A 22,782-nucleotide genomic window follows, 5' to 3' on the forward strand; every position below is an offset into this window, starting at 1 on the left:
TCTGTGAGTGATAACGTCATTTTTGATATCAAGAATTTGTGTCGGTACTAGTGGAAATGTAATTCCTGATATCAACAATTGGCATTTCTTATATCAACAATTGAATTGTTGATATCAACGAGTCATATCCTGCATGTGGTTAAATGTTAAAAGGGCGACAAAACTATTACAGATATACACTCACCTAAAGGATTATTAGGAACACCTGTTCAATTTCTCATTAATGCAATTATCTAATCAACCAATCACATGGCAGTTGCTTCAATGCATTTAGACCAAAATTGGACAGTTGAAGACTGGAAAAATGTTGCCTGGTCTGATGAGTCTCGATTTCTGTTGAGACATTCAGATGGTAGAGTCAGAATTTGGTGTAAACAGAATGAGAACATGGATCAATCATGCCTTGTTACCACTGTGCAGGCTGGTGGTGGTGGTGTAATGGTGTGGGGGATGTTTTCTTGGCACACTTTAGGCCCCTTAGTGGCAATTGGGCATCGTTTAAATGCCACGGCCTACCTGAGCATTGTTTCTGACCATGTCCATCCCTTTATGGACCACCATGTACCCATCCTCTGATGGCTACTTCCAGCAGGATAATGCACCATGTCACAAAGCTCGAATCATTTCAAATTGGTTTCTTGAACATGACAATGAGTTCACTGTACTAAAATGGCCCCCACAGTCACCAGATCTCAACCCAATAGAGCATCTTTGTGATGTGGTGGAACGGGAGCTTCGTGCCCTAAATGTGCATCCCACAAATCTCCATCAACTGCAAGATGCTATCCTATCAATATGGGCCAACATTTCTAAAGAATGCTTCCAGCACCTTGTTGAATCAATGCCACGTAGAATTAAGGGCAGTTCTGAAGGCGAAAGGGGGTCAAACACAGTGTTAGTATGGTGTTCCTAATAATCCTTTAGGTGAGTGTATATATATATGTGTATGTGTATATATATATATATATATATATATATATATATATATAAATGCATTTCGTACTAGTTAAAATTCTATATACACACATCAGCTTTGTATTTCTTACTAGTAGTAATATAATTTTTTATATCAATAATTGCATTGTTACTAGTAAAAATGTGAATTCCTGATATCAAGAATTCAATTGTTACTAGTTGAAATGTTAGTTCTTGATATCTGTAAATACATTTCAACATGTTACATTTGTTATTTTTGATATCTGAAAATGTATTTCTGATATCAATAATTAGGAGATTAATTTCTGATATCGAAAATGGCTTTCTTACTAGTAACAATCACATTCATGATATCAGAAATTAACATTGCACTAGTGTCAATCGAATTATTGATATCAAAAATGAACATTTTTACTAGTAACAGTTCAATTGTTGATACCAAGAATAGCCATTTGCACTAGTAACCACGTGATTACTGATATCAAAAATAAAAGTTTTTACTAGTAAGAATTGTATTTCTGATATGTGAAACTAGTAAGAAATCCATTTTTGATATCAACAATTGAATTTGAATGGCAGCCTATGGTTTACCTTGTGAAAAAACAATTACATATCAAGAATGATAGTTTTTACTAGTTGAAATTTAATTCCTGATATCAAGAATTAGCATTTTAACTAGTAAAAATTTAATTGTTGATATCAAGAATTAACATTTTTACTAGTGGAAATGTAATTCTTGGTATCAAAAATAGTCATTGTTACTAGTAAAAATCCAATTCCTGATATCAAGAATCAAGAAAAAAAAAAAAAAAAAAACCTTTTCATAGAATTCCTTAATCTTTGTTTACAAAACATGATGGTCATGAAGTACAGCATCAGATTTTTATTTGATGTTTCTCTAGGTTACTTTATATAATGCACCTTATGATGCACCAAAAAGGAGCTTCTTTACCTAACAGCCGTATTGTGATCGATGGACAGACATAAGTTGTTCAGAACACACCTTCTTGATTACATATGACTATGACGCACATTAAGGGTCTTGTTGGGGATAATATTAATGTCACGATTCTTAAAATTTTAAATCTGGGCATTTCAGAAGGGTAGAAAATTATAATTCTTTACTGGGGAGTTAGTTTGAGTTCTGAAACTTGCATTATGTTTTTAATGTAGAAAAATCTCTTTATTTTGATTCTCCATTTCATGACACTTTAGCTTTTTTAAAATGACTATATGACAGAGCACTTGGCATTGATTATGTTCATTAATATTAATATCATATTGGCCAATCAGGTATTTTCAAGCATTTCTAAATTGACTAAAATTACTGAAGCCAAAACTGCACTTCGAGACAGAGAAATATCCTTAAAATAACTATTCTATAAATATCAGTCAAATGCTGTAAATATTTTAACATAAAAGTTTAAAAGGTTTTAGAGTTAACTTGGCAATATGACACACATAAAATAAAATGTTATTTTTTTTCTTTCTTTACTTGTCTTTGTGTTGACATCTAAGTGCTGTAGTTTTAGAGAGCTTTTCTTTCTGTACTAAGTACATAAGGATTACACTGGCTCGACTCAATGATTCCTAACACAACATATACAAGTATGCTTCATCTCTGAGTCAGTTCCACTCTTAACTGCATAGTCAAACGTTTCATTAGGAAATGTAACAATATTTATATAACATGGGCTGGTGCATATCAAATGTATTGCTTTGCCATTTTAAGACATTACATAACAGCATTAACATTGTACCTTTGGAATATGCTTAAATCTGCACATATATATTTATATAATAATAATAATAATAATAATAATAATAATAATAATAATAATAATAATAACAACAATAATAATTTTCTTGAACGTATGACCTTGTTTCCCAGTAAAATGATATATATACTTAATTGTCACAATTATACTCAAAATAAAAGAGTTAACTTAATTTAAGACAGGTCTCGCTATTTTACACTGTATTCCATCTTGGCATTTTGATTCTATGTAAAATGAAACTTTTGAGGATATTTACTTATTTTTACTGGAAAACAAAACAAGCATATTCTTTTTCAAAGTGTGAAATGGCTTCTGCACCATTTTTAAATAAATTGTAACTTTTCTCACACTTGGTGGTGGCAATTTTGACTTTTGATTTTATATAAAACATGTAATTTCTCAAATAAGGGGCAATTCAGGTGCTTTAACTCATTGCTTCATTTTCTGTCACTATGAGTGCCCACTTGTCCAGCAGGGCTGCTGTAGGATGGTGTGATTTTAACGTGGATGAAGAGACTGGAGGGAGACATGCTAGAGCCGTCTGCCTGCAGTAGATGAACATGTCTGTAACCTGCAGAACAGATGTTGTAGAATGAGTGTCCAGTCACAACAGAGCAGTTTGTGTTCAGTAAAAATTTAAAAAAATTTTTAAATCATCAAATCATACCTGTCCGCATGCTTGTGAAAGGAAGTGTAAACTGGCCCAGAAAATCATTCTTGGTGGCATAGTCATGGTCTTCAACCTTAAAGCGTACTAATACCAGCTCTGGCACATGAAGCTGGAATTTAAAGGTGCAGTCCCATCTGGGGTTAAAGCCTGAGGAGAATGAGAATTTTTTTATTCACATATAATAATAACAAATAAAAATATAGCTGCAAGCAGCAATTAAGGGGCCAAGCACAACAGAGGCAAAATGAAGAGCTAAACAGCTGTCTTTAGTTACTCATTACAGAACAGGGGTCTACAGCCCTGCTCCTGGAGAGCTACCTTCCTGCAGACGTCAGTTCCAACCCTGCTTCAACACACCTTTCTGTATTCATCAAGTACCTCTGAACACCTCGATTAGCTGGTTCAGGTATGTTTGATGAGGGTTAGAGCTGAACTCTGCCGTATGGTAGCTCTCCAGGAGCAAGGATGGAAACACCTTCTAAATACATTTGTTCATACAGCATTTTACTACAAAACACAAAATGTTCAACACCTAAAATGGTTGACATAGGAAAACTGGGCATCGTTCGATTCGGTATGATGCACCAAATCTAAAGAGACCAGCCTTATGATTTTTGGCCAAACTGTTGAGAAGTTGTAAACAACAACAACAAATTATTATTATTATTATTATTATTATTATTATTATTATTATTATTATTATATTTTTAACCAGTAGGTGGCACTGTGGTGAAACTACTCATGTTCCCTCAGGTCATGCTTGGTTTAACACAGAACAAGTTTGGTCAGAATCTGTTAAAGCGTTACAGAGATAGAGCCTCATGTCCATTTTTGAGCAAACTTCTTTTGATTGTTCTTTGAGAGGCAAAAATAAATTTGAGGCAAAAATCATTTATTTTCTAGCCCTTACAGTTCAAAAGTTATTAGCAGAAACACAAGTGAAAATTTGGCCTGTTGGTGGGGCTAAAGGGTTTAAAGACAAGAGACTCTAAATTTCCTATGGTTAATGTTACACTGTCCTCTATTTGTGTGCCAAATTTCATAACTCACCTGCAAGCTGTTCTATAAGATTTGTACGCTTCATAATACACTAAAGTCTTCATAAAATATAACGTTATTACAAAAAATAAATAATAATAAATAAATAAAAATCTAAATGATCTATGCTCAAAATGGCCAATAAAGGACAACTGGGTACCATTCGATTTGGTATGCCGCTCCAAATCTAACAATCAATCTAATTATTTTTACTAAGAAAAGTGTGAAATTATAAGTTCTGAAGTTTAGAAATTATAAGCAAAAATGTCATTTATATCTTTTGATCAGTAGGTCATGCTGTGCCGAAACAACTTGTGTGCCCTCAGGTCATGCCTGGTATAACACATACCAAGTTTGGTTAGAATTTGCTAAAGTGTTGTTGAGATATAGCCCCATTTCCATTTTTGTGTGAACTTGTCAAATTCGTTAACAAGCTTTACGAAAACGGTTTGGTTTATTGAAAATATTATTATTATTATTATTATTAATTTAAACAGCATGGTCTAAAGATGATCTGAGCCAATTTTGGTGAAAATCACTCAAACTGCTTAGAAAATTTGAAACTGATCTTGATCAGAAAATACCGATTATAACCTCCGATTATAGGATAATTCATATCGATGTTCTCGGCATGATCCAAGGAATCTATCAAGACCAAATTTTGGGTATCGTTCAACTTGGTGTCAGACCAAATCTAAAAAGACTAGACTTGTGATCTTTGGCCAAACAGTTCAGGTGTTAAAAGCAAAAATATCTATTCTTTTTATATATATCCTACCGAAAGAGTGCAGGTACCCTCAGGTCATGTTTGTTATAACACACATCAAGTTTGGTTTGAATATGCTAAAGAATTGGAGACATAGCCTCACAATCATTTTGGCATGGAATCCGTTCACGCTTTGTTTGAGAATAGTTTGACTTTATGTCCAATATTTTGGTGAATCTTTTGGTGAAAATCAGACAAACCATCTAGGATGAGTTCGAAAAAGAAGGTTTTTTGAAAACTTCAAAATGGTGGAAAAAGTTTCATGATGAATAATGATGTCATTGGGTACAATCAAATCATCTTGAGGCAAGGAATCAGAGGGAAAAAGATCCTTATAGCTCAGAAGTTATAAGCATAAACAGGAGTATAAATTTGAACTGTTGGTGGCACTAGAGGGTTCGAGTTAGAGACTCCAAATTTGCTGTGGTTATGGTTCAGACTGTCCCTCTACCTGTGTGCCAAATTTGATAACTTTCCCACAAGTGGTTCTATGGGCTGCCATAGAAGAAGTAGAAGAAGAAGAAGATGATGATGAAAAAGGAGATAAAGAAAAATAACAGATACAATTGGTTCCCTCTAATAATACTGCAGTACCATTATTGCCGATGCGGTGTGTCTTCTTTGTGTTGTTATCTATGGAAGCCCCATAAGTCTGCACCCATACAAGAGGGTCTACAATTGAGTTGAGCTTCACTTTGTCAGGTTTAGGCAGCTGCTGGGCTGAAATGACCTGAAACAAGACAAAAATATGAGCATATATGGCAATAAAAATGGTAAAAATATGGGAATGTATGCTGCCGCAATTTTATTGTAATGTACTTAAATATCAGGACCCGTATTCAAAAAACATCTTAAGGCTAAAAGTAGCTCCTAAATTGCCGATTTAGGAGAAAATCTTAAAAATAATGGGTGTGTCAGTCCTAAATTTTTGTTCTAAGAGAATTTTACAAAACCTTTTAGAGCTAAAATTAGCTCCTAAATCTGTGAAATGTTAGGAGTAGTGAAGAGGACTCCTAAGTCACTAAGACCAAATATGAACTATTCTAAAATGGCTGTTGCCAGCAATCCACCTCACAATATATAAACATTTTAGAAACATTTTACGATAATGAGCTTTAAAAAATGTATCAGCTTTGGTTTGGAGGTTATCCCACCTCCAAATCTTTATTATAATATATAGGCTAGCTGTTCTCACCTCCAGTTTGGTTTTCTTTTTATGTTTGCATGTCTTACTATAAACCATGATTATTCTGCTAATTAAAAGGCTTTTTATATGCATATTACCAAAATTTTATTAGTCACTTAGTCACAGAAATAAAAAATCCACATGAAGTGGCGAAATCACTCAGTCCGTAATGGACAAATCGTTAACGGTTGGTCTACGTGGTAATATAGGCTAGTACATTGGGCAGGACATCCATATGCTGACTTAACATTCATCAACCTCAAATATGGCTTATCATCTGAGATATGTATGTAGTAGCAACTTTACATGGCAGCTCAATCGAATGTTAGCCTAAAAAAGAGTTTGCATGTTTGTGTGGAGTGCGGAAGCTGAACAGTAGTGCGCTTGGGCTACTGCAGGACAGATGGAGTCGCCGCTGCGATCATTTGCTCTTAAAATACTTAATTTTTGGTCATACAGATAAGAGTTATGCATCTTTTGTATCTGTAAAGACTCTACATTTATTAGTGTGCACTCAGAATAGCAACGAAATGTTGCATTTTTGTAAAATAATTAAAGCAAACATGATGCGCTTTCTGCCGTCTTGGACTCTGTGAACTTGAGCACGTCACTTTGAAACTCTATGGATGCTTGCCTTATTACAGACACAAAAATATATCTATAGAAAGTGAAACTTTTAAATGAACAAATTCAAACAGAAAACAAATATTCTCAAATTATGTAATCCGTATGAAACTTGCATACAGGTGCTGCGGAGATGAGTCAATGTTGCAGATTTCATCTCTTAAACTAAAAACAGAAAGCATTAGTGTAACAATAAATTACGACGTTACAATAAATGAAAACATTAATGCAGTGTACTTGCTGTTTTTCCCTAACAAATTCATAATTATTATATTTGCCGGTGCGCTGTGGCAAGCCTTTTTTTGTGTGCGCTTGAACGCTTATTAGGCTATGTAGGCAATTAAAGGCTCAATATTATGATTTATATGTTTGTTTGTTTTTTTTTTTATAAAAGTGCAACTAATAGTCGACTAATGCTTAAAATGAACAACTTCTAGTCGACGAGAAAAATCTTTAGTCGAGGGCAGCCCTAATGCATATTGACTAATTGTTTATGAGAAGCATACATATAAGAGGCTGACAATTAGCTGAACATATAGCCTACTTGTTCAATTAGAGACACTTAGCCTGCATTTTAAAGTCTTTATTTGAATGTGGCAATTAACATTTTTATTTTAAAACCTTTATTTGAATATGGCAACATAATATTGTGCTCTACAATATTTCTATGAATAAATTTCTGACAGAGACTATCAGCCAATTACTGTGTTTATAAATAGTAAGTATGCTGACATCATCCATAGCAACGAGGTCAACCCCGCCCTTACTCTTAGCTTAAGACTTCTGTCTATTCATTAGTAAAAGTTTGTCTCAGCAGCTTTGTGAATAGGTTTTAAGAAAAAAACTCTTCGCTAAAAACTTTTACTGCTATTTGGGAGAACTCTTAGTGGTAAGACAAAATGTTTTGTGAATACGGGCCCAGATTGTTTTCCACCAAAAAAGATTTAAGCACTTGAAAAATGATCAGTAAGCCCATGTAGTTGTTGTCACAGTCTTTGACTGAAGTGAATGATGATGTACAGCTATTTTATTGAATTCACCCTTTCACCTAAAGTGCACAGCAGAATGAGTAAATCCCCTCTGAAACAAATTCGGCAATTACTCTTTACATAGAAGACTTGTTAGGGTTCTTTAGAGATACAGTATTTTCCAGCATGTCTGCTTGATCATTTACCAAACAAGTAAGAAAAAAAAAAAAAAAAGATTTTCTTAGTCATAAAATGTTGTGTTGCAAAAATATAGCAAAAGTAACACATACATTCAAAAACAATGGACTTGTGACAAGGCCCCCTGAAACAAGAAGGCCTTCACTTTAAGCTTTCATTTAGTGATTAATTTTTGCAAGTGTCTCAAAGCCAGCAAAAGCTATGAAAAGAATGTTTATCTAACAGTATTTTAGCCAATTTTTTTTTAAACATTAATTCTCGCACACCTTAAACTAAACTTTTTTTATTATTATTATTTTGAACAATTAGTATAATGCCAATTTCTCAATATATTAGCATACTGTATCATATTTAATATGCACATTTCTAGGGCCTATAAATGATCAATATGACCAAAACTTCTTTTGTTGTGTTTTCATTTAGTTTCTGTCGTCATTTGATTAGTTCATTCAGTTCACCTTTGTTTGATTAGTTATCATCCTCACCTGTCTGTCCCTCATTATCTCACCATACTCTCCCTAGCTGCCGTTTATAAGTTGTATATGCTGCTTGTGTTACCCTGTATTTTATACGAATATTCATCATCTTGGATTACTAATAAATGTTATTATGAGTCCCAGACTCTGCCATGGCCCATTTTAATCCCTAGCTCCCTCCTCTCCACCATGGCCGTCAGTCCACCAGTTCCTGGCTCCTACTGTCTCCATCCTGGCTCCTCCCTCCATCTCATCTGCCATGGTTCCTCCCTCCGTCGTCGCCACCTTTGTCATCCACTTGCCTGCCTTTCTGCCTGCCCTTCACCATTCCCTGTTACCTTCCCATCTCCACCCCTTTGTCCCATCCTTTGTTGTTTTTGTTATGGCGTGAAGTCGCACCTGGCCGGAGGGTGGAGTACTGTCACAGTCATTGACTTCTTTTGTTGTGTTTTCATTTAGTTTCTGTCCTCCTTTGATTAGTTCATTCAGTTCACCTGTGTTTGATTAGTTATCATCCTCACCTGTCTGTCCCTCGTTATCCCACCCTACTTAAGCTCCCCTTTCAGTTCAGTTAGCTGCCGGTTATTAGTTGTGTATGCTGTATTAATATTAACTATAATTTGGATTACCTTCATCTTTGTGTGCCTTCCTTCAACAAGAGTGTGATTGATAGTTCATGCTTTTTTTTTGCAAACAAATCTTTAATGATTTTTATAAAGTAAATGCAAGATTAACATTTACTGGACTGAAGCAACTTTACTTGATTATTCATACATAATTTTTTTTAATGTAAAAAAAAAACCTTACTTTTTTCCATGTTAATGTAAATGTCAAATGTGACACAACAGGCTTTTGGGGAAAATTTGTTTGTCCATCTCTCACTTATCATCATTTGCAATGAATTTATTAATTGCCAAATATTTGAGAAGAATCAAACGTGAAGCTACCAGGGACCCTCCAGTGCTGTCAAATTCCAGACTGCAACCTACCTCGAGTGCCCAGAAGTACAAGGTGTTCAGTGCTCAGAGACATGGCCAAGGTATGGAAGGCTGAAACCTGACCACCACTAATCGAGGCACATAAGTTGAAACGTTAAGACTGGGCCAAGAAATATCTGAAGACAGATATCCACTTCAACTCAGATGCCAGCAAAGTGGAAGTGGGGTACTGGTATGGGCTGGTATTATTAAATATTAGCTAGTTGGACCTTTTCGGGTTGAATATGGACTTAAAATCAACTCCCAAACCTACTGCCAGTTTTTAGAAGACACTTTCTTCAAGCAGTGGTACAGGAAAAAGTCTGCATCCTTCAAGAAGACCATGATTTTTATGCAGGACAATGCTCCATCGGGTGCATCGAAGTACTCCACTGCGTGGCTAGCCAGTAAAGGCCTTAAAGATGAATGAATAATGACATGCCCCCCCCCCACCAACTGATCTAAACCCTATTGAGAACGTGTGGGCCCTTCTTAAATAAGAGATTTACGGTGAAGGAAAACACTACACCTCTCTGAAGGTGTCAGTGTCTGGGAGGCTGTGGTTGCTGCTGCACAAAAAGTTGATCATCAACAGATCATGAAACCGACTCCATGAGTGGAAGGCTTATGACTGTTGCTGAAATTTATACCCCCAAAGGGGCTACCTATCCTGGGGGATATAAACATTTACAGACAGACTATGAAAAATATAAAAATTAAATTCATAAAATTTCAACATAAACGTAATGAGCTAATGCTTAACAACAACTATTTAAACAAGTCCCATCCAAATATTTAAAATATGTGAAATATATCAACTTTTATCTGAAGGTTAGTAGATGAATAAAGTGACCAGATCTAAATATTCACAACAAACACCCTTTCAACATGAAACCAAGAAATGAGACCTACAATATACCCTTTGAATATGAAATATTTGTATGAGACAGGATAGGTCGCCCCTTTTAGGGTTAAGAACATGTTAAATGCATTTCAATTTTGCCATCTTTGCATGAATCGTATTAGTGATCATTAAGAAAATACATCTTTTGTATTTATTCAGAGGGTGTTCTCATTTATGCTGTACACTGGACATTTAATTATAATACATCATCAGACAATTTTTGCCAGACAAATTTGAAAGTCAAATGTGTAACAGTGTGACATCAAGGAGCCTCGTGAGGTTTTGTTTTGATATGGACCTCTCTGTTTAGTGCTACAGTATACCTTGATAGTAAGCAGTGTTGGATTGTGGCCAGGGCCTCCCCCAGTGTTTTCTGGGTTAAACTCTGAATCAGGCTGGCACATAAAGCTTGGTTTTAGCAAGTAGCCACATCGGCCGTTTGGTAAAAAACGGCCTCTGTTTAGATCCATCTCTTCACATTGGGTTTGGAAGTTCAATGCCACTGTAAAATAATTTTTCTGTCAGTTGTTTATAAATGTGGAATACACGGTAATTAAAAAAATTCTCATAGCCTGCATGTTTTCTTTGCTTAAATGTTTACCCATCTGACAACCAGCATTCCACATGTCTTGAGGGTTGTAGTTGGAGGATTGCACACGCTGACCAGATGGGTAGATCCTGCTCAGTTGCACGCTGTTGTGGCGTACAAACAACTTCCCTATGAAAAAAAAGAAAGACCCATTTTGGAACCATTCAAACAAACAAACAAAAAAATAGGATAAATTTTTTTATCTTTGATTTACTGTTTAAGTTACATTTGTTTTTACTGTAGACATGATGTTTTACTTATAGATGTTATGTGTGGAAAAAAGAAATCAAGGCAAATATCACTTCGGTTTACACGTCATTTTCGTCTAATTATGCGAAAATAATAATAATAATAATTGTGTGTAGTTAAAGATACATAAAATAATACATAACGTGACAAAGGACTATTGTATTCCAAAATTTGTTATTATAACTTCATGGCAGAATGCTAATAAACACAATACATAATTTGAAAGGTGTAGGAGATTACTCTGTGAGATAGAAATGTTTTAAAATACTTAATTGTTATTTTAAATCCACAGGGAAGAACTTGCATATAGTACCTGATTCTTTGATTAGTTTCAGCGCATCACTCTCAGAGAATGAGGATATTTCATTGGGAGGTTTCTTGGCACATGGATCAAACTGTTTGAAAGCAACACTGTGGGTGTACACCACCAGATCAGACAGCTCTGGACTCAATTTGCAATCCCTCTGAGGAAAAGCAAAAACAAAATGTAAATATAGCTGCAAGCAGTGATTACCGGGGTTCAAGCACATTAAGGCCTTTGAGGTGGTATTGGCCAACCTGGATGTATGGCTGACAGTTAAACACAACCAAAATGAAGAATAAGCTCACAGACACACAACACACATACACGCACACTGAAATGAAATTATTAAACAAGTATATTAATATTCTATAAGCATATTCACAAAGACACACAGACACACACACACACACACACACACACACACACATATATATATATATATATATACATACAAATATACTGTATATATACGCACACACATTTTGTTGCAGATATAGATATTTGAAAAAAAAGTGATAGGTGACAAAAAACTTATTGCAAGTCTTCTCTTTTTAAGAGTTTAGATGTCATTTTCAGGTTTCACTGTAATCATAATCTGGCAAAATTGTAAAAACTGATATGTCTGTATGAACAAAATGGTAAACTTTGACTCGGTGATATTTAAAATGTTGTAACAGTTATTTTATAATGTTAAAGCAAGAATCCATAAGTAATTCTATGAACAGTACTGTTTTACAGTTTAAAAAGCCCATTAGTGGTCTTTCCCTGCCATCAAGTGGTTATAAATTGTGTTTTTAACCTTTCTAACTATTATAGTGTCATTTTTTGCCCAATCTCTCTTAAATTTTGCATGCTTGTTTAGAATGCAATTATGCATTATTTTATACAGTTTTTAGAATTTGTGGGCTTTCTTTTTGTATTAATAGGCCTTTGGGTACACTATGTAAAGAACATATTATAAAATGACCGGTTTATAGTTGTCCAAATGCAAATTTTCAAAAATTATTATTATTTTTTTTATATAATTATTGACCTAATGAGTCTAGACAATTGTACTGCAGTGGTTTTATTGATTTTCAGCAAAAACCCTTAAACTAGTTCGCAAAAGTAGCTTTTTTTAAATGAACTTGAATACTTAATTAACAGTTTTATTGACAACATTGGTCCCAGAGGCAAAGTTGTTCAGAATGAGATCTATCATATGATATGAAGATGTAGTGTTTTTGTGAATATATGACCATTTTCAACCAATTTGAGGCCATTTACCATAGAAATCTTGTGTTTTTGAGGCCTTTTTAACTGTTATAGCACCACCTATGGTCCGATTTCCATGAAACTTAGCATGCTTGTTAAGAGTCATCTGCCACATTGACACCAAATTTTGTAAAGGTTTGAGTTTTTGTTTAGGTTTTATAGGCTTTTGGTTGTATGTGGCCATGCCCCTTTTATAAATGACTCCGTTATAGCTAACCAAAGGACAAAATGAAAAAAAAAAAAAAAAAAAATTTTAAAATATAATTATTGATCTAGCGTGTCAAGAGAATTGCGCTGCAGTGGTTTGATCGAGATTGTGCAAAAAACCTTGGACTAGTTTGCAAAAGTAGTTTTCAAACATATTTGTAAATAATTAATGAACGATTTGATTGACAGCAATGGCTCTTGAGGCAAAGTTGCTCTATATGAGCAGATCTATCAAATGATATGCATATTGTGTGGATCTGTGAAACACCACGTGATTACTGAGCCACGAAACTCGTTAGCGCCAACTAGTGGCCGATTTCTTTCAAAATTCTTACAGACATTTAGGGCCATGAGTCGAACAGGCCCACCGAGTTTCATTCCAATCGTCCATCGTTAACCTTGTCAAATAGGTGCTTAAATTTATTTGGCCAATGGTGGCCATGTTTTTTTTAGATACGCGAATGTCCTCATAGACACTTGTGCCACTTTGGACAAAGACACTGTAAAAAAAGGTCCAGTGGTTACCCAGTTACAGTTTTTTCAATCTTATAGCGCCACCAAGTGGCAGATCTGCGCAATTTTTTAGTGAGTTGAATTGACTATTTTTTGATAATTATTGATGTTCACTGTCCAAAGGACATTTCTGCAGTGGTTTGGTTCTGATTGGGCGAAAAACCTAGGACTAGTTCACAAAAGTAGGTTTTGGATCGCTAGAAATTTGCCTTGACCCAAAGATTCCAGAAATGTAAAATTTTCGAGTCTACGACAAGCAGTTTAGGAGCTATGAGCAAATACGCGTTTTTGATCGCTGTAGTGCCCCCTATTGGCCATTTGGGCTGAGACTTTGATAGGTTCTCCCCAGATTGACTTCTAACATTTAGCCAAGTTTCAAGTCTCTAGGATTTATGGTCTGGTCTGCACGATCAGTTTTACGGCGGGGAAAAAAATAAATAAATAATAATAATAATAATAATAATAATAATAATGAATCCTAACTATTATAATATGGTTTAATATATTATTGTTTGATTACATTATTGTTTTTGGTCTGCTTGATTTAAAAAATTGTTGTTGTGTAAGATTTTGATGATGTTTTTGATTCCATGAAATGAGTAGTGATAGCATGTGAAGTAAACTGAAGTTACGTGAAAGCCAAGTATGGTAACCCATACTTGGAATTTGTCCTGCAGACACTCATGAAAGTAAAGTTAGGAGGGGCTGCTTCATTGTAGTTAATGATGAACTAATTATTTACAAAACATGACTATACATTCATAAATGATTAATATGTGATAAGTTAACATTTTAGTAATGTTTTATTAATTCAGTTATAAGTCACTTATAAGTTATTAGTTAATGATGACCGAATCATTTACAAAACATGAGTATGTTTATAAATGATTAATGAGTGGTATTGCTAACGATTTACAAATGTGTTGTAAGTTTGACAATATACAAAGTGTAACAGGCAGATAAATGTACGTTAGTAACAATAATTTATTTAAAACATTACCAAAAGCAGTATAAAGAACAGATAAAACGACGTGTGTGCTACATTACCAGTGTTCTGACAGCAAAACAATTTTGTGTGAGTTACAGAATGAAATTAAAGTGTTTAATCGCTGCAAACATTCTCCTGATCTGCATTTCCATCCTTCAAAGCATCGTGCTGCATCTCACTCAACACAATTTGGCATGTCGCAAACAATCTATGGTGGTCGCAAATCACAAGTGACAGCCAATAAGGAGCGAGGTTTGACGTCATTGCCGCAAACCAGTGGCGTTGTGTAGAAGCACCAATTTTGAAAGTTTTAACGAATGAGACGGCAGCTATGTACTGTTATTAATGTATAATGATTATGTTACGGAAAACAAATCTTCTTCTCACACGGTGGTATCGTACGACTTCTGAAGACTTGGAATAAAATGCACAAAATAATGGACTACGTTTATGGTGGGTTTTCCTGTTATGGTGACCAGCTGTCCCATGGGAAACAAAATAAAAAATAAACAATTAAGTGCTGATTAAATGGTGGCAGAGTGTTAATTTATTTATTAAAAAAAAAAAAAAAAAAAAAAACAAGTTCAAGCTTGGCTAAAGTGATGGAATGAGATGGATCATGTAACAGGAAGATCTGCAAGTGATATGTAACACATTTACAAGTGATGAACAGTTTACACTTTAGATTAGGGGATGCAGAAAGTGTTATAAATTACTTGTGTACATATACAAATAATTTGTAACAGGTAAGAAAGGTCTACAAGTGATATGTAACACATTTACAAGTGATGGATAGTTTTCACTTTAGATTAAGGGGTGCAGAAAGTGTTATAAATGACTTGTGTACATATACAAATAATTTGTAACAGGTAAGGAAGGTCTACAAGTGATATGTAACACATTTACAAGTGATGGATAGTTTACACTTTAGATTAGGGGATGCAGAAAGCTTTGTAAATGATTTATTCATGCGTTTACACATCTTCTATAACAGGTGTTGAACACTTTGTAGTGTGTACTAAGTACTGACTGGTGAGGGTATAGACCGCTGTCTTCTCTGACACACATGGAGTCTTTAACTCTGTGCACCTAATGTGAGCTTCAGTGGAAGGTAAAAGCAGTTGAGAGCTTCACTTAATCGCTAGATCCCACACACTCCACACAGAACACAAGTCTGTGCTGATGAGTGAAAGGATTTAACAAAACCCACTGGAATCACCTGACTAAGGCATTTATGAATGTTTATCCACTTCAAAACAAATGAATTACTCTTCTTAAAAATAGTGCTTTAGCATACCTGCATGTTTGTGCTTTTGAACACAGACCAGCTTACAACTTTATCAATAAATCAAATTCTGATCATTTACTAATGGTTTGTTCATCATTTGTTCATGATTAACAATTGTTTATTGAGATAATGATACAAAAATTTTGACAAATACTTCAATGATTTATAAGTGATGAATAATGTATCAACTAATAACTTATAAACCATCTACTAATGATCTGTTTGATTTGTTTCATGATTTGATATTTTTTTAAGATAACTTACAACACATTTGTAAATCATTAGCATACCACTCATTAATCATTTATGAAAATATAGTCATGTTTTGTAAATGATTCGTTCATCATTAACTAATAATTTATAAATGACTTATAACTGAACGTTATTATAAAGTGTTACCGGAATTTGTTCTCTGCATTCAACCCATCCAAGTTAGTGCACACACATTAGAAGCAGTGAGTAGTTAGCACGCACACACACCATGGGCACACTCGCAGCAGGGGGGCAGCCATTATTGCTGCAGAACCTGGGGATCAATTGGAGGATAGATGCCTTGCTCAAGGCCACCTCAGTTGTGGGTTTTGAGTGTGGAAGAAAGCCCTGTTCATTCACCCCCCATGTATACAAACATACATATCAGTAATTCTTTTGCTGGAGCCCCCCAACACTACACATTTTGCATTTCAGGTCTTGGAGTCTCTACTAATGAATGAGCTGATGTCCTGAATCAGGTGCGTTAACTAAGGAGACATGCAAAATGTGCAGTGTTGGGGGACTCCAAGAACATGGCTGAGAACCACTGATATATAGTTCAAAAGTTGGGGTCAGTAAGTGTCACGGTTCATGGGTCTGTGTCTTCATTCTGTGTCTGTGTGTGTGGGTGCTATCTGCTCCTAGTGCTCGTCAGTGTTACCTAGCTACCACACACCTGACAAGCTGATCAGAGCGGTCACAGGTGTAGCTCATCTGCACTGCCTATATCTGGCTGGAGTTTCTGTTGAGTGTTGTCAGATCGTTGTTGCTCATGTTCTCTGTCAGAACTTCCAGTTCCCGAGTTTGATTCCTGCCTGGTTACTGTTCTCAGTTTCCCTGGAGGGTTGGACTGCTTGGATTTATTCTCTGCCCGAGCTAAGACTCTGCACTGTCGGGTTACCTGCACCTCTACTTGTTGTTTGTTGGAGTTGTCTAATAAAGACTACTTTCACTCACAATTGGATCTTGTGTTCTGTGTCGTGACAGAACGATCTGACCGTAATGGATCCAGCGAGTGCATCAGATGTAAGAGACTTTTTGGCTCACAGTAATTCACGCATTGATCACCAGGAGGAACAGATGGCAGCCTCTAATCACGCTGTTCAAGCCCTGGTCTCTCAGGTCTCAGAGCTTACCACCCAGCTACAACGTTTCCAGACTGAGTCCGACCAGCAACACAATGCGCCTAATCCACCTGAGTATTCTATCCCAGCTCAGGCCACTCATTTCACCGAACCCCGCTTACCTCCTCCAGCTTTTTACTCCGGTGAGTCCCAGCAATGCCACTCTTTTCTTGCCAAGTGCTCTTTGTATATCTCCCTTCAACCATTATAATTTCCTATGGAGAAATCGAAGATAGCATTTGTCATAATGCTGCTCTCTGGACAGCCGGCTCTCTGAGGAACTACAGTTTGGGAGCAGAAGCTTCCTTGCTGCAAGTCATTTTAGTTGTTCTCGGATGACATCAAAAAAGTTTGAGATGAGATCAGGCGGTTTCGGGCAGAGAGGCGGCTCATTTTCTGGCGGAGTTACGCCAAGGAAATTGGAGCGTCTCGGATTACTCCATTGAATTCCGTACCCTGGCGGCAGAGTGTCGTTGGAATCTTGAAGCATGTGGGACATGTTTTTACATGGACTTTCTGAGTATATCAAGGATGAGATCTATGCACTGGAGTTACCTAGAACACTGGATAGATTAATCGATCTGGCTATTCGGGTGGACATCAGATTGCAGCGAAGAGATCAGCGAACGCGCCGAGCTCAGGCAGCCAATTTACTGAACCACCTTTCTGTTACCTCCTCCGACGCTGATGTTTCCTTCTCTGAACCAGAACCCATGCAGATGGGCAGATCCCGTCTTTCCCTGGAGGAGAAGCGTAGGCAGCGAGATGAGGGTCTCTGCCTGTATTGCGGAGCTGCTGGTCACTTTGCAGCACAGTGTCCCGTAAAAGACAGAATCCGTCAGTAGGTAAGGGGTTACTGATGGGTGGAGTCACTTTGGCTAAATTCTCTCTTGCTTCTACCCTCCTTCCTGTCAAGCTGCAGTGGTCCTCCACCACTTATGACTGTCAGGCTTTAATTGACTCCGGTGCTGAGGGTAATTTTTTAGACTCTGATCTTGCTTTCAGACTTAGACTCCCTGTGGTTGCTCTCTGCTAGCCTATTGCTGTCCAGGCTCTCAATGGTCTATCTCTTCCTTCCATCACTCACACTACAGGTCCAATAAGACTCATCACTTCTGGTAATCACACTGAGATCATTATTTTTTTTTAACTGACACGCCTGTTACTCCAGTAGTCCTTGGGCATCCCTGGCTGGTGCTTCATAACCCTTATATTAATTGGAGTAATAATTCCATTTTCTCTTGGAGTGAGAGTTGTCATACTGCTTGTTTGTTGCCTGTTCTTTGGTGTCTTGTTCTTTGTTTCAGGATGAGCTATGGACCTGTCAAACGTGCCCAGTGAGTACCTTGACCTAAAGAGAGTGTTCAGTAAGTCTCGAGCTGCTTCTCTACCTCCGCATCGTCTCTATGACTGTGCAATAGATTAAAGGGCAACCATTACGCGTTTTCTTCCCCAGAGAAGGAGGCCATGGAGAAATATATTTCTGATTCTCTAGCAGCCAAGATCATTCGCTCTTCTTCTTTGCCAGCGGGGGTGGGGTTTTTTTCATGAAGAAGAAAGATGGGTCTCTTCATCCCTGTATTGACTATCAAAGGCTGAACAACATCACGGTGAAGAATACATATCCTTTGCCGTTGATGTCTTCTGCCTTTGGGCATCTGCAGGGGGTGTCCTTTTTCACGAAATTGGACCTCCGCAACGCTTATCATTTGGTTGGCATAAGTGAGGGGGATGAATGGAAGACTGCTTTTAATACCCTCAGGGGGCACTTTGAATATCACATTCTTCTTTTTGGGTTTCCAAAGCCCCCGCAGTCTTCCAGGCACTCGTTAATGAAGTGTTGAAAGATATGCTAGATCAGTTCATTTATGTCTACCTGGATGACATACTGATATTTTCTCACTCTCTCCAGGAACATGTTCAGCACGTCAGCAGGTACTTCAGAGGCTGTTAGAGAATGGTCTTTATGTCAAGGCCGAGAAATGTGCTTTCCATGCACAGTCTGTTCCCTTTTTGGGTTACATCGTGTCGGTCGAGGGGATGCGCATGGATCTGGACAAGATTCAGGCTGTGGTTGATTGGCCAACTCCAGATTCCTGTAAGGCCCTAGAGAGGTTTCTGGGCTTTGCCAATTTTTACCCGGCATTTTATTCGCAATTTCAGCCAGCTAGCTGCCCCTTTGACTGCCTTAACCTCCACCAAGATTCCATTCAGGTGGTACAGCGCAGCTGAAGCTGTGTTTGCCAAACTGAAGAGCTGCTTCGTTTCACCTCCCATCCTTATCACCTCTGATCCCTCCTGGTAGTTTATGGTGGAAGTTGATGCATAAGAGGTGGGGGTTGGTGCCATCCTATCCCAGCGTTCTTCCTCGGATGTAAAATACGTATTTTTCTCACAGTTTGTCTTCCGCTGAACGCAACTATGATATTGGTAATAGAGAGCTGCTGGCAGTCAACCTTGCCGTGGAGGAATGGCGTCATTGGTTAGAAGGTTCGGGGGTTCCTTTTGTCATCTGGTCAATCTGCTAAAAGATTGAACTCTAGGCAGGCTCGGTGGGTTTTATTTTTCAGTTGTTTAGTTTTTTCTGTTTCTTATCAGCCAAGCTCCAAGAACATCAAGCCCGACGCATTATCCCGAATTTTTGCACCCGTCTTCTCTCAAGCCCATTGTGCCACAGAAGATTTTTGTTTCTGTAATCACATGTGAGATTGAATCGAAGGTCCGCACGGCCTCACAAGGGGTAATGCCTCCGCCCGGATGCCCACTGGGTCGTTTGTTTGTGCCAGAAACTTTACAGTCAGATGTCATTTGATGGATTCATTGTTCCAAGGTGGCTTGTCATCCTGGGGTGAGTTGTACCATGTTTCATGTTAAACAACAGTTTTGGTGGCCATCTATGGCTTGCGACATGCAATGTTTTGTTTTGGCTTGCTCTGTCTGTGCCATTTCTAAGACTTCCTTCAACCACTGTTAGTTCCCTCGAGACCCTGGTCCCACATTTCGCTAGATTTCATCACAGGTCTCCCGCCCTCAAGTGGGAACATGGTGGTTTTGACCATGGTGGACCGGTTTTCAAAGGCTGCTCATTTCATCCCTATGCCTAAATTACTGTCTGCCAGAGAGACAGCGGTTGCTGTCATTAACCACATTTTTCACATTGATGGCCTCCCGACGGACGTGGTCTCTGACAGGGGGCCTCAGTTTGTCTCTAAATTTTGGAATGAGTTTTGTCATTTGTTGAGGGCGACTGTTTGTCTTTTTCTATTTGTCTGTTTGTCTGTGGTCAGACAGAGAGAGCCAAGACCTAGAACGTATGTTGCGATGTTTGGTCTCTCAAAAAACATCCACTTGGAGTCAGCAGCTTTCATGGGTTGAGTACGCACATAACTCATTACCAGTATCTGCAACGGGCCTGTCTCCGTTTGAGTGTAGTTTAGGCTACCAGCCACCTATTTTTCCCAGTCTGTAATACGAAGTCGCGGTTCCCTCTTCCCACACATTTGTCCAGAGGTGTCGGCGCACCTGGAGCAGGGCCAGACAGACCCTCCTCCAAGTGGGGGCGTGCACCAAGGCCAAGGCTGATCGCCACCGGTTGAGGCCTCCCGTCTATGTCATCGGTCAAAAAGTGTGGCTTTCATCTAAGAACATTCCTCTCCGTACTGTTTGTAAGAAACTTGCTCCTAAATTCATTGGCCCGTTTACTGTCACCAAGATTATTAGTCCGGTTGCGGTCCACCTTTAACTGCCTCCAGCGTACAGGAGGATTAATTTGCTTTTTCATGTTTCCAAATTAAAGCCTGTTTTCATGCTGCCATTAAACCACAAACCCCAGTTCCCCCACCACCGGTACTTGTAGATGTGGAACCTGTTTATTCTGTAAATCGTATTCTGGAATCTAGGCGGAGGGAACGCTGATTCCAGTACTTGGTAGACTGGGAAGGTAACGGTCCAGAAGAGAGGAGTTGTGTGCTATCCACTCCTAGTGCTCGTCAGTGTTGCCTAGCTACCGCACACCTGATGAGCTGGTCAGAGCGGTCACAGGTGTAACTCGTCTGCACTGCCTATATCTGGCTGGAGTTTCTGTTGAGTGTCGTCAGATCATTGTTGCTCATGTCCTGTCTGGTTCTCTGTCCGAACTTCTAGTTCCCGAGTTTGATTCCTGCCTGGTTGCTGTTCTCTGTTTCCCTAGAGGGTTGGACTACTTGGATTTATTCTCTGCCTGAGCTGAGACTCTGCACTGCCGGGTTACCTGCACCTCTACTTGTTGTTTGTTTGAGTTGTCTAATAAAGACTGCTTTCACTCACAATTGGATCTTGTGTTGTGTCGTGACAGTAAGAAAAAGACTATAATAAAGACTATTTTGTGTCACACACACACACACACACACACACACACAATACATATATTTTTCCAATAAATTTTTCTGAATGTCATTAAACTTTCCATTCATCAAATAATTCTGGAAAAATGTATCACTGTTTCCACAAAAAATATTAAGCAGCACAGCTGTTTTCAACAGTATGAATAATAAGAAATGTTTCTTGAGCAACAAGTCAGGTTCATGTGAAATTGAAGACTGAATAATGGCTTCTGAAAATTCAGCTTTGCCATCCAGGGAATAAAATATAAATATAAATTATCTAATTATTAAGTTAATTAAAATAAATTTTAATATAACAAAACACCTAGAAATAGAACAGTACATAATGCAGGATAGAAAGAAATGTAAAATATTATATTATATCATATCATATCATATCATATCATATCATATCATATCATATTATATTATTTGTCAGAGGCTCACCAGGCTCCCCCAGCACAACCACACAATGCTCCTCTCTGACAACCCTTCTCTCTGAGTGTTCATCCTGATTAACAGGCACTCCCTGTTAAACCCATCCTTAACTGAGGTGTGTGCTGCTCAGGTCACCATTCATCCATCTATCCACTTCTGATTATTTCCTGATAATTTACTCACCCCCATGCCATCCAAGATGTTCATGTCTTTCTGTCTTCAGTCGCAAAGAATTTAGGGTTTTTGAGGAAAACATTCCAGGATTTTTTGTCCATATAATTATATATATAAAAATATAGATGTCTATGGTGCCCAATGGTTTGAATGCCCAAGTTGCAGTTTCAATGCAGCTTGAAAGGGCTCACATTGTAAACGTCATGTGCAGTTAGCTCTTGGTATGTGTACTTCTGTTCAGAAAGGTAGAGTAGGCTGAAAAATGCTCCAGTTACTTACGTAACCTCGGTTCCCTGAGACAAGGGAACGAGTGTTGTGTATGTGGAAACTCCTGTTTACATTGATGCTGAAGCCTGATTTGTTCACGTTTTTGTATAGCTGCACAAACCAATGGCGCTCTAGCCCGCCATGATGGGCGGAGCCGACCCCTATATAAGTCGGCTCAGAGCGTCATTGCATCAGAATCATTCGACTGAAGCGACAGTAATCGATTTGCATGCAGCTTGTAGCACGCCAAGTG

At 37.6% G+C, this 22,782-nt stretch overlaps 1 protein-coding gene across 1 annotated transcript in view; it reads right to left on the minus strand.

Annotated features, from left to right (window-relative positions):
- Positions 1-984: 984 nt before the first annotated feature.
- The window catches only part of plcd3b (phospholipase C, delta 3b), a 73,110-nt gene continuing 51,312 nt past the window's right edge, over positions 985-22,782 (minus strand). The window contains exons 10-15 of the mRNA XM_042751906.1: positions 11,673-11,823; positions 11,123-11,239; positions 10,845-11,023; positions 5,783-5,918; positions 3,382-3,531; positions 985-3,285 (exon numbers count right to left, since the gene is read on the minus strand). Coding sequence (XP_042607840.1) covers positions 3,152-3,285; positions 3,382-3,531; positions 5,783-5,918; positions 10,845-11,023; positions 11,123-11,239; positions 11,673-11,823 — 867 coding nt within the window. The 3' untranslated portion in view covers positions 985-3,151. The remainder of the gene's footprint in view (positions 3,286-3,381; positions 3,532-5,782; positions 5,919-10,844; positions 11,024-11,122; positions 11,240-11,672; positions 11,824-22,782) is intronic.

The sequence above is a fragment of the Cyprinus carpio genome, chromosome A5, assembly GCF_018340385.1.
Source record: "Cyprinus carpio isolate SPL01 chromosome A5, ASM1834038v1, whole genome shotgun sequence".
In the NCBI taxonomy this organism is placed as follows: Eukaryota; Metazoa; Chordata; class Actinopteri; order Cypriniformes; family Cyprinidae; genus Cyprinus; species Cyprinus carpio.